This window comes from Oncorhynchus keta, chromosome 12, assembly GCF_023373465.1.
Source record: "Oncorhynchus keta strain PuntledgeMale-10-30-2019 chromosome 12, Oket_V2, whole genome shotgun sequence".
NCBI lineage: Eukaryota > Metazoa > Chordata > Actinopteri > Salmoniformes > Salmonidae > Oncorhynchus > Oncorhynchus keta.
Genome location: NC_068432.1, coordinates 24,560,596 through 24,573,888, shown reverse-complemented (window position 1 = coordinate 24,573,888; position 13,293 = coordinate 24,560,596). Strand labels below are relative to the sequence as shown.

The window sequence follows — 13,293 nt, the reverse complement described above, 5'->3', positions numbered from 1 at the left end:
TTACCACAGCAGCACTGAATGGGTGAAACAACTAACCATAGAACCAACCATCAGATAATAAACTATGGATGTTACCACAGCAGCACTGAATGGGTGAAACAACTAACCATAGAACCAACCATCAGATAATAAACTATGGATGTTACCACAGCAGCACTGAATGGGTGTGAAACAACTAACCATAGAACCAACCATCAGATAATAAACTATGGATGTTACCACAGCAGCACTGAATGGGTGAAACAACTAACCATAGAACCAACCATCAGATAATAAACTCTGGATGTTACCACAGCAGCACTGAATGGGTGAAACAACTAACCATAGAACCAACCACCACCATCCGGTGGGCCTAACCAGCCAGCTAGCCAGTAGGTCTCAGCTTTCACAATGCTGCCTGCCTGTCACCCGACTGCTGTCCTGGGGTTTCTGGCAACAACATGTGAGACATTTAGCTAGTACAAAAACAGAAACACACAATGCCATGGGATGACTGCACTGTGACACCACGTTGAGCTGGAACAGAGCTCCTGTCTCCCCTAGCTAGTTAGTTAGGGTCTCTTATCAATCATTCCTCATTTGCCTTTCAATCCCTGCTCTGGGCTGCTCACCACAACACACTGACTGCCATTTCTCTCATTAGGCTGTTATTTAATCTGCACACGCTTCAACTCAGAAATACATAAGCGATATTCAGACCGCCTACCTGAATATCGATGCTGGGTACAGTGCGCAGTTTCACTAGGCTACTGATATTGCCTGGGGTTGGCTCTGCATGCAAAATGACTTGCAGATCATTGACTGTCAACACAGTTACATGCAGTTCGGGACAGACGGAGAGGAAGCATCAGTTGTCATAAACGATCAGGTATTTTTAGTCCATTTTCTGACCCTTGCATGCTATATCTGGATTGGTTTGGGGTCTGTAGACACAACCGAATGCTTTACACCGATCAATATTAATGGGTTTGTCATACGCATCGGCGGTTTTAGGACTTCAGAATTCTATCATTTTCAAACTCAAATGGCAGGGAAAATTCGGGGTCCTTTCTGTTGATATCCTATAGCTGGTCTTGATTTGTTGAAATTAAACAACAAAGCAACTGATTTGTTTTCCTCCCTGTTTCAACAGCCTCACAAAACTTCCATCCAACATTCTAGAATTCAGATGACTGTCTTCAGCAAATTCTCTTCTAACCAGTGATGCATGAATTATTTTCAATTTCACTGTGTCCTTTGAATGGTGTTAGTTAAAACAGAGCTACACAAACATTGGCCACCGCTCTATTGATTTCAAATTGAGACCGACATGAGTGATTAACAAAGTAGTGTTGTGTATAACTTTCTGCGTCGGCAACCTACTTGAAACAAAATGCAACAATCCAAAATTATTCTACAAGTTGTCCTCTAACCAGTGATATACAGTACCAGTCAAAAGTTTGGACACACCTACTTATTCAAGGATTTTTCTTCATTTTACTATTTTCTACACTGTAGAATAATAGTGAAGACATCAAAACTATGAAATAACACATGGAATCATGTAGTAACCAAAACAAATGTTAAAACAAATGACAATATATTCAATATTTGAGATTCTTCAAAGTAGCCACCCTTTGCCTTGATGAAATCTTTGCACACGCTTGACATTCTCTCAACCAGCTTCATGAGGTAGTCACCTGGAATGCATTTCAATTAACAGGTGTGCCTTGTTAAAAGTTAATTTGTGGAATTTCTTTTCTTCTTAATGCGTTTGAGCCAATCAGTTGTGTTGTGACAAGGTAGAGTTGGTATACAGAAGATATCCCTATTTGGTAAAAGACCAAGTCCATATTATGGGAAGAACAGCTCAAATAAGCAAAGAGAAACAACAGTCCATCATTACTTTGAGATACAACGGTCAGTCAATCTGGAAATTTTTAAGGACTTTGAAAGTTTCTTCAAGTGCAGTGGCAAAAACCATCAAGCGACTATGATGAAACTGGCTCTCATGAGGACCGCCACAGGAAAGGAAGACCCAGAGTTACCTCTGCTGCAGAGGATAAGTTAATTAGAGTTAACTGAATCTCAGACTGCAGCCCAAATAAATGCTTCACAGAGTTCAAATAACAGACACATCTCAACATCAACTGTCCAGAGGAGACTGCGTGAATTAGGCTTTCATGGTCAAATTCCTGCAAAGATACCACTACTAAAGGACACACCAATAAGAAGAAGAGACTTGCTGGGGCCAAGAAACACGAGCAATGAACTTTAGACTGGTGGAAATCTGTCCTTTGGTCTGATGAGTCCAAATTAGAGATTTTGTTTTGATTTGCGCTTAGTGGGACTATCATTTGTTTTCAACAGGACAATGACCCATCACACCTCCAGGCTGTATAAGGGCTATTTGACCAAGAAGCAGAGTGATGGAGTGCTGCATCAGATGACCTGGCTTCCACAATCACCCGACTTCAACCCAATTGAGATGGTTTGCGATGAGATGGACCGCAGAGTGAAGGAAAAAGCAGCCAACAAGTGCTGAGCATATGTGTTGTGTGAACTCCTTCAAGAGTGTTGGAAAATCATTCCAGGGGAAGCTGGTTGAGAGAATGCCAAGCGTGTGCAAAGCTGTCATCAAGGCAAAGGGTGGCTACTTTGAAGAATCTCAAATATTAAATATTTACATTTGTTTAACACTTTTTTGATAACTTCATGATTCCATATGTGTTATTTCATTGTGTTGTTGTCTTCACTATTATTCTACAATGTTGAAAATAGTAAAAAAAAAAAAAAAAAAAACCCTTAGTAGGTGTTTGCAAACTTTTGACTGGTACTGTACATATTATTCCAAGATTCTGTGTTTTTTTCAGTAAGGTCAGTTTGAACAGGACTTGTAACCCGGCTCCCCCTCTCATTCTATAGATTTCAACGTGATATCAATATGAGTGATTGACAAAAAAGGGTTTCTATTTCGGCGACCCCCAAATCAAAATGAATCATTCCAAAATGTAGCTTGTTGTCTTCAGCAGATATTTCCAGTTTCCATGTGGTTGAGTTGTGTTAGTTTCAGCTGTGCCTACAACCTGACTTCCCCCCCTTACCAATATTTATTTATTGAATTATTTATTTAACTAGGCTAGTCCAGTTAAGAACAAATTCTTATTTACAATGACGGCCTACCCCTGGTCAAACCCTAACCCAGACGACGCTGGGCCAATTGTGCACCCCCCTATGGGACTCCCAATCACGGCCAGTTGTGATACAGCCTGGAATTTAACCAGGGTCTGTAGTGACGCCTCTAGCAATGATATGCAGTGCCTTAGACCGCTGCGCCACTCGGGAGCCCAATATGATTGATGAATTGCTATTTGTCAAAACAACAGGGTTTTTGGTGCACATGCAGTTCATAAGGTGCTTGTTTAAAACAAATACAAGTAATATGATTACTAGTTTAGCACATGTATGTGTAGGTAGTACATTTTATGTTTATGTTTTCAATATATCACAAACTGTAACGGTTCTTTTTAGGTGAAGGAGAGTCGGACCAAAATGCAGCGTGTAGATTGCGATCCATGTTTAATGAACAAACGTAAACACGAATCAATACAAACACTACAAAACAATAAACGTAACGAAAACCGAAACAGCCTAATACTGGTGCACATACACACAGAACAAGGACATCAAGACACTAAGGACAATCACCCACAAAACCCAACACAAAACAGGCTACCTAAATATGGTTCCCAATCAGAGACAATGACTAACCCCTGCCTCTGATTGAGAACCATATCAGGCCAAACATAGAAATAGACAAACCAGACACACAACATAGAATGCCCATCCAGCTCACGTCCTGACCAACACTAAAACAAGGAAAACACATACGAACGATGGTCAGACCGTGACAGAACCCCTCCCCCCCAAGGTGCGGACTCCGAACGCACAACCTAAACCTATAGGGGAGGGTCTGGGTGGGCATCTGTCCGCGGTGGAGGCTCTGGCGCTGGACGTGGACCCCACTCCATAGTTGTCTTAGTCCACCTCCTTAGCGTCCCTTGAGTGGCGACCCTCGCCGCTAACCTTGGCCTAGGAAACCTAACAACGGGCCCCACTGGACTGAGGGGCAGCTCCGGACTGAGGTAGCTCGGGACTGAGGGGTAGCTCGGGACTGAGGGGTAGCTCGGGACTGAGGGGTAGCTCGGGACTGAGGGGAAGCTCGGGACTGAGGGGAAGCTCGGGACTGAGGGGAAGCTCGGGACTGAGGGGAAGCTCGAGACTGAGGGGAAGCTCAGGAGTGAGAGGAAGCTCAGGAGTGAGAGGAAGCTCAGACAGGTTGATGGATCTACCAGATCCTGGCTGGCTGGTGGTTTCGGCAGATCCTGGCTGACTGGCAGATCCTGGCTGACTGGCGGATCCTGGCTGACTGGCGGATCCTGGCTGACTGGCGGATCTGGCAGATCCTGGCCTACTGGCGGATCCTGGCCGACTGGCGGATCCTTGCCGACTGGCAGTTCTGGCAGATCCCGGCTGACTGGCGGATCTGGAAGAGTCTGGTTGACTGGCGGATCTGGAAGAGTCTGGTTGACTGGCAGATTTGGAAGAGTCTGGTTGACTGGCAGATCTGGAAGAGTCTGGTTGACTGGCAGATCTGGAAGAGTCTGGTTGGCTAGCAGATCTGGAAGAGTCTGGTTGACTGGCAGATCTGGAAGAGTCTGGTTGACTGGCAGATCTGGAAGAGTCTGGTTGACTGGCGGATCCTGGCTGACTGGCGGATCCTGGCTGACTGGCGGATCCTGGCTGACTGGCGGATCCGGCAGATCCTGGCTGACTGGCGGATCCTGGCTGACTGGCGGATCCTGGCCGACTGGCAGATCCTGGCCGACTGGCAGATCTGGCAGATCCCGGCTGACTGGCGGATCTGGAAGAGTCTAGTTGACTGGCGGATCTGGAAGAGTCTGGTTGACTGGCGGATCTGGAAGAGTCTGGTTGACTGGCAGATCTGGAAGAGTCTGACCCCATACAACATTAACAACTTTGTCAGGAAACACAAAGAAAAAAAAATACTGTACTCACAGTTATTGCATTCACGCACAGTGAAGGATAAAACAATTAGAATAATAATGTTCTAAAGAGATTCTATGCACAACCACAGGCAGCGAACTGAACTTGGTAGTTAATTAACACTGCAAGCCTGTGCTAGCGGTAACCTCATCAGTCAGTCTTAAGGGTCCAATAGGATTACTTTAAATTCCTAATAGGAAAAAAGTAGTCAAATTAAATCTTTTTTTTTTGTCACATTCACATGGTTAGCAGATGTTAATGCGATTGTAGCTAAATGCTTGTGCTTCTAGTTCTGACAGTGCAGTAATATAACAAGTAATCTAACAATTACACAACAACTACCTAATTAATACACACAAATCTAAAGGGGTGAATGAGAATATTCACATGTAACTATATGGATGAGCGATGGCCGAGCGGCATAGGCAAGGTGCAATAGATGAAAATATAGTATATACATATGATATGAGTAATGTAAGATATGTAAACATAAACAAGTGGCATTATTTATCCAAGTAGTCTAATAGGATTCCAATAGGTGATACAGGTGACACAATATCCTATAGGACTACAAGAATCCTATAGGATCACTTTTTATTTCCAATAGGAAAAAAGTAGTCCAATAGGATTCTGATAGAGGTGTTACAAAAAAAATTGTGAGAATCCTGTAGGATTCTATTGAAAAAATCACTAATCCTACAAGATATTTTGACTAGGGTAGCGAGGAGCACCAAGTGTCACCACCTCGGTTGTTTACTCCTCAGCAGCTGTGTGCCTCCTTCGCTTATCAGAGGCCAGACACTGACAGAGACAAATCCTCCCCACCAGATAGAAGGGACGGCTCAGTCACTGCTGCGGCTCGGCAACACACTTCCAGGAAGTACAGCCAACAGGGTAGAAAGAACGGGTCTGTAGCCCTGCTCTCCAATTCAAAACCTTCACAACTTTATTTAACCAACGCAGAAAACACACTTCTCTATGGGGACAGAGTGGGCATTGGGCTCAGGACTAAATCTACCTGGTAATAAGAGAGGGGTACTTATCTGATTGATTAATAGAGCACAGCACCCAAGTGTAAATGAGGCACAAATCAGACGTTCTTGAACTATTAATAGATGTATTCAATCGATCTTTATTCTATCCTTCAGTGAGCTACTACAACACCCGTGGTAGAGGGGAAGGAAGAAGGAGAGAACTGGAGGACTGTCGACACTGGGGAGAGGGGAAGGAAGAAGGAGAGAACTGGAGGACTGTCGATAGTGGGGAGAGGGGAAGGAAGAAGGAGAGGACTGGAGGACTGTCGACACTGGGGAGAGGGGAAGGAAGAAGGAGAGGACTGGAGGACTGTCGACACTGGGGAGAGGGGAAGGAAGAAGGAGAGGACTGGAGGACTGTCGACACTGGGGAGAGGGGAAGGAAGAAGGAGAGAACTGGAGGACTGTCGACACTGGGGAGAGGGGAAGGAAGTAGGAGAGGACTGGAGGACTGTCGATACTGGGGAGAGGGGAAGGAAGAAGGAGAGAACTGGAGGACTGTCGACACTGGGGAGAGGGGAAGGAAGAAGGAGAGGACTGGAGGACTGTCGACACTGGGGAGAGGGGAAGGAAGAAGGAGAGGACTGGAGGACTGTCGACACTGGGGAGAGGGGAAGGAAGAAGGAGAGGACTGGAGGACTGTCGACACTGGGGAGAGGGGAAGGAAGAAGGAGAGGACTGGAGGACTGTCGACACTGGGGAGAGGGGAAGGAAGAAGGAGAGGACTGGAGGACTGTCGATACTGGGGAGAGGGGAAGGAAGAAGGAGAGAACTGGAGGACTGTCGACACTGGGAAGAGGGGAAGGAAGTAGGAGAGGACTGGAGGACTGTCGATACTGGGGAGAGGGGAAGGAAGAAGGAGAGAACTGGAGGACTGTCGACACTGGGGAGAGGGGAAGGAAGAAGGAGAGGACTGGAGGAGTGTCGACACTGGGGAGAGGGGAAGGAAGAAGGAGAGGACTGGAGGACTGTCGACACTGGGGAGAGGAGAAGGAAGAAGGAGAGAACTGGAGGACTGTCGACACTGGGGAGAGGGGAAGGAAGAAGGAGAGGACTGGAGGACTGTCGACACTGGGGAGAGGGGAAGGAAGAAGGAGAGAACTGGAGGACTGTCGACACTGGGGAGAGGGGAAGGAAGAAGGAGAGAACTGGAGGACTGTCGACACTGGGGAGAGGGGAAGGAAGAAGGAGAGAACTGGAGGACTGTCGACACTGGGGAGAGGGGAAGGAAGAAGGAGAGGACTGGAGGACTGTCGACACTGGGGAGAGGGGAAGGAAGAAGGAGAGAACTGGAGGACTGTCGACACTGGGGAGAGGGGAAGGAAGAAGGAGAGGACTGGAGGACTGTCGACACTGGGGAGAGGGGAAGGAAGAAGGAGAGGACTGGAGGACTGTCGACACTGGGGAGAGGGGAAGGAAGAAGGAGAGGACTGGAGGACTGTCGACACTGGGGAGAGGGGAAGGAAGAAGGAGAGGACTGGAGGACTGTCGACACTGGGGAGAGGGGAAGGAAGAAGGAGAGGACTGGAGGACTGTCGACACTGGGGAGAGGGGAAGGAAGAAGGAGAGAACTGGAGGACTGTCGACACTGGGGAGAGGGGAAGGAAGAAGGAGAGGACTGGAGGACTGTCAACACTGGGGAGAGGGGAAGGAAGAAGGAGAGAACTGGAGGACTGTCGACACTGGGGAGAGGGGGAAGGAAGAAGGAGAGAACTGGAGGACTGTCGACACTGGGGAGAGGGGAAGGAAGAAGGAGAGAACTGGAGGACTGTCGACACTGGGGAGAGGGGAAGGAAGAAGGAGAGGACTGGAGGACTGTCGACACTGGGGAGAGGGGAAGGAAGAAGGAGAGGACTGGAGGACTGTCGACACTGGGGAGAGGGGAAGGAAGAAGGAGAGGACTGGAGGACTGTCGACACTGGGGAGAGGGGAAGGAAGAAGGAGAGGACTGGAGGACTGTCGACACTGGGGAGAGGAGAAGGAAGAAGGAGAGAACTGGAGGACTGTCGACACTGGGGAGAGGGGAAGGAAGAAGGAGAGGACTGGAGGACTGTCAACACTGGGGGAGAGGGGAAGGAAGAAGGAGAGGACTGGAGGACTGTCGACACTGGGGAGAGGAGAAGGAAGAAGGAGAGGACTGGAGGACTGTCGACACTGGGGAGAGGGGAAGGAAGAAGGAGAGGACTGGAGGACTGTCGATACTGGGGAGAGGGGAAGGAAGAAGGAGAGGACTGGAGGACTGTCGACACTGGGGAGAGGGGAAGGAAGAAGGAGAGGACTGGAGGACTGTCGACACTGGGGAGAGGGGAAGGAAGAAGGAGAGGACTGGAGGACTGTCGATACTGGGGAGAGGAGAAGGAAGAAGGAGAGGACTGGAGGAGTGTCGACACTGGGGAGAGGGGAAGGAAGAACTGGAGGAGTGAGTAGGAGCATCTTACCTCTTATTAATGGGCTTCTCATCCTTCTCGTAGGGCTTGACGAACCACTTGCCGATGCGTACGAAGCTGCGGTTCATGAGACAGCGCTCCAGCAGGTTGTGGATGGCTTTGAACAGGAGCGTCCTGCACTCATAGGACAGGCCGCTCTCCCACACACCGTCCTCCTCAGCTAGATAGACAGACGGAGAAAGACAGGGTTAGTCATTTTTTTTAAACAAATTTGCGAATCAGCTCAGCTGCATAAAACAATTTCTATAGCTACACTGGCTACAATTTCCTCTGTTTCACTTTTCTGTTGAACAAACTACCAAGAATTTGAATAATTTAACCCGGCTGTATTGGCTTTAATGTATGATTAATTCACTTATTGGCCTAATGCACACAAACGTTTCTCTCCATCTTCTCAGTTTTACTCAGTCGGGCAAGACTTAGTGGTTTACAAGAAATGCTAATGTCACACTAACAACACATGAGACAGTTCCTGAATCCTGACTGTGCCAAAACAGCAGACAGAAGTGTAAAGTAGATGCCTAGCAGAGGTGAAGGGGATCAAAAGACCAGACAGGCAAAGGGAGGGAAGTTGATGTGAGCTATGTCTTGCAGTTACACTATGTACACTGCACTGAAAATACAATTATTATATTATTATATTATATATTACTAAATCACAAGCCTACTATTTCAAGTGGGCAGCAAATTGTACCTGGCATCTCAAAATATAGATTTGAAACAAAATAGTCAGTCATATATTTTACTGACATCTGAAAATCATATATTGACCGTAAGCATGCAGGGAGAAAAGACAAACTATAACCGGGAAAGTATTTTCACGCAAAGAAAACACAATGCAAGTCTGTATATCCTCAGTTAGATAGACGGAGAGAGAGAGAGAGAGAGAGAGAGAGAGAGAGAGAGAGAGAGAGAGAGAGAGAGAGAGAGAGAGAGAGAGAGAGAGAGAGAGAGAGAGAGAGAGAGAGAGAGAGAGAGAGAGAGAGACATGGCTCTCAAGAGAAGACAGGCTATGTGCTCACTGCCCACAAAATGAGGTGGAAACTGAGCTGCACTTCCTAACCTCCTGCCCAATGTATGACCATATTAGAGAGACATATTTCCCCCAGATAACACAGATCCACAAAGAATTCGAAAACAAATCCAATTTTGAAAAACTCCCATATCTTTTGGGTGAAATTCCACAGTGTGCCATCACAGCAGCAAGATTTGTGACCTGTTGCCACGAGAAAAGGGCAACCAGTGAAGAACAAACACCATTGTAAATACAACCCATATTTATGCTTATTAATTTTATCTTGTGTCCTTTAACTATTTGTACATTGTATATATATATATGACATTTGTAATGTCTTTACTGATTTTAAACTTCTGTATGTGTAATGTTTACTGTTAATTTTTGTTGTTTTTCACTTTATATATTCACTTTGTATGTTGTCCACCTCACTTGCTTTGGCAATGTTAACACATGTTTCCCATGCCAATAAAGCCCTTGAATTGAAATTGAATTGAATTGAGAGAGAGAGAGAGAGAGAGAGAGAGAGAGAGAGAGAGAGAGAGAGAGAGAGAGAGAGAGAGAGAGAGAGAGAGAGAGAGAGAGAGAGAGAGAGAGAGAGAGAGAGAGAGAGAGAGAGACAGGGTTAGAGACACAAGATGTAGGGATAGTTGGGGCATAACTAACGAAATTACAATTAACGAAAATGTACACTTAATCCAGTACAAGCTAAAGTATGAAACAAGAGACAAAATACAAAATGCACAAATTCAACAGCACAACGGCAGAGTCATGTCTTTAGTGTAAAAAAAAAAGAAAGACCCAATAATCCATGTATTCTGGGAATGCTATCAAGTCCGGAAGTTGTGGGCAGAGCTAGAAAGATGGCTGTCAGAAGTATTACAATGTAAATGTACTTTGAATCCACCTGTCTGCATATTTCAACACATGGCATATGGGGGTGGAGTGAGATACCCGAGGGATTGGACGATTCTCTTCTCATCACTCATCTTGAAAAAACAATCAATTATCAAGCCCCATCATCAACCCAATGGAAAAATCGAATGATTTAATTTTAAATATTGAAAGTGCGTGAGCTACGGAGAGAAACAAAATGTTGCAGTTTCAGCCCATGTGGCAAACAATAATGCTGTTTTTGCACGTACAGTTGAAGTCAGAAGTTTACAAACTCGCTTTTCAACCTCTCCACAAATTTCCTGTTAAAAACTACAGTTTTAGCAAGTCGGTTAGGACATCTTTTATTTTATTTAACTAGGCAAGTCAGTTAAGAACAAATTCTTATTTCCAATAACGGCCTAGGAACAGTGGGTTAACTGCCTGTTCAGGGGCAGAACGACAGATTTGTACCTTGTCAGCTCGGGGGTTTAAACTTGCTACCTTCTGGTTACTAGTCCAACACTCTAACCACTAGGCTACCCTGCATGACACAAGTAATTTTTCCAACAATTGTTTACAGACAGATTATTTCAAATACAATTCACTGTATCACAATTCCAGTGGGTCAGGAGTTTACATACATTAAGTTGACTGTGCCTTTAAACAGCTTGGAAAATGCAAGAAAATGATGTCATGGCTTTAGAAGCTTCCGATTGACTCAAATTATGTATATTAGCCTATCGGAGGGGATGTATTTCAAGGCCAACCTTCAAACTCTGTGCATCTTTGCTTGACATCATGTGAAAATCAAAAGAAATCAGCCAAGACCGAGGAAAGAAATTGTAGACCTCTACAAGTCTGGTTCATCATTGGGAGCAATTTCCAAATGCCTGAAGGTAACACTTTCAACTGTACAAACAATAGTATACAAGTATAAACACCATGGGGCCACGCAGCCATCATACCGTTCAGGAAGGAGACGTGTTCTGTCTCCTAGAGATGAACCTACTTTGGTGCAAAAAGTGCAAATCAATCTCAGAACAACAGCAAAGGACCTTGTGAAGATGCTGGAGGAAACAGGTACAAAAGTATCTATATCCACAGCAAGACGAGTCCTATATCGACATAACCTGAAAGGCCGCTCAGCAAGGAAGATGCCACTGCTCCAAAACCACCATAAAAAAGCCAGACTACGGTTCGCAACTGAACATGGGGACAAAGATCGTACTTTTTGGTCTGATGAAACAAAAACAGAACTGTTTGGTCATAATGACCATCGTTATGTTTGAAGGAAAAAGGGGGAGGCTTGCAAGCCGAAGGACACCATCCCAACAGTGAAGAACGGGGCTGGCAGCATCATGTTGTGGGGTTGCTTTGCTGCAGGAGGGACTGGGGAACTTCACAAAATAGATGGCTTCATGAGGTAGGAAAATTATGTGGATATATTGAAGCAACATCTCAAGACACTTAAAGCTTGGTTCAAATGGGTCTTCTTAATGGACAATGACCTCAAGCATACTTCCAAAGTTGTGGCAAAATGGCTTAAGGACAACAAAGTCAATATATTGGAGTGGCCATCACAAAGCCCTTACCTCTATACTATATAAAATTTGTGGGCAGAACTGAAAAGGGGTGTGCGAGCAAGGAGGCCTACAAACCTGACTCAGTTACACCAGCTCTGTCAGGAGGAATGGGCCAAAATTCGCCCAATTTATTGTGGGAAGCTTGTGGAAGGCTACCCGAAACGTCTGACCCAAGTTAAACAATTTAAAGGCAATGTTACCAAATACTAATTGAGTGTACGTAAACTTCTGACCCACTGGGAATGTGATGAAAGAAATAAAAGCTGAAATAAATCATTATCTCTACTATTATTCTGACATTTCACATTCTTAAAATAAAATGGTGATCCTAACTGACCTAAGACTTTTTACTTGGATTAAATGTCAGGAATTGTGAACATCTGAGTTTAAATGTATTTGCCTAAGGTGTACGCAAACTTCCGACTTCAACTGTATGTGTATGTTTGTATTCGGTGTGATTTTTTGTTTTTATTTATGACAAAACCTTTCTTTTTTTTTTTACACAAAGCAAGTCATTCTCTGCAGCACACAGAAAACAGACAGAGCAGCTACAATTCACCACAAGTTTCCATTCATGCCTGAAGTGTGTCTGTACCCAGTTAGACGGTGTCACGCCTTGGTCTTAGTATTTTGTGTTTTCTTTAATTATTTGTTCAGGCCAGGGTGTGACATGGGGTTATTGTATTGTCTTATTGGGGTTTTTGTAAGCATTGGGATTGTGGTTGATTAGGGGTGTGTCTAGTATAGGCTTGGCTGCCTGAGGCGGTTCTCAATCAGAGTCAGGTGATTCTTGTTGTCTCTGATGGGGAACCGTATTTAGGTAGCCTGGGTTTCACTGTGTATTTCGTGGGTGATTGTTCCTGTCTCTGTGTAGTTCACCAGATAGGCTGTAATTAGGTTTCACGTTCCGTTTGTTGTTTTTGTATTTGTATAGTTATTTCATGTGTCACTTTTTTTATTAAAGTCATGAGTAACCACCACGCTGCATTTCGGTCCGACTCTCTTTCTACAAACGAAGAATGACGTTACGGACGGGTCAAGTGAAAACGCTGCTGCAGGCTGGCTGGCTAGATACAGTACCAGTCAAAAGTTTGGACACAGCTACTCATTCAAGGGTTTTTCTTTATTTTTACTATTTTCTACAATGTTGAATAATAGTGAAGACATCAAAACTATGAAATAACACATATGGAATCATGTAATAACCAAAAATCATTAAACAAATCAAAATCTACATTATATTTGAGATTCTTCAAAGTAGCCACTCTTTGCCTTGATGTCAGCTTTGCACA

At 44.9% G+C, this 13,293-nt stretch overlaps 1 protein-coding gene across 1 annotated transcript in view; it reads right to left on the bottom strand.

Annotated features, from left to right (window-relative positions):
- Positions 1-13,293, bottom strand: part of LOC118391782 (mediator of RNA polymerase II transcription subunit 13-like) — a 145,150-nt gene that overhangs the window by 105,400 nt on the left and 26,457 nt on the right. The window contains exon 3 of the mRNA XM_052457890.1: positions 8,519-8,687. Within this exon, the coding sequence (XP_052313850.1) occupies positions 8,519-8,687 (169 nt within the window). The remainder of the gene's footprint in view (positions 1-8,518; positions 8,688-13,293) is intronic.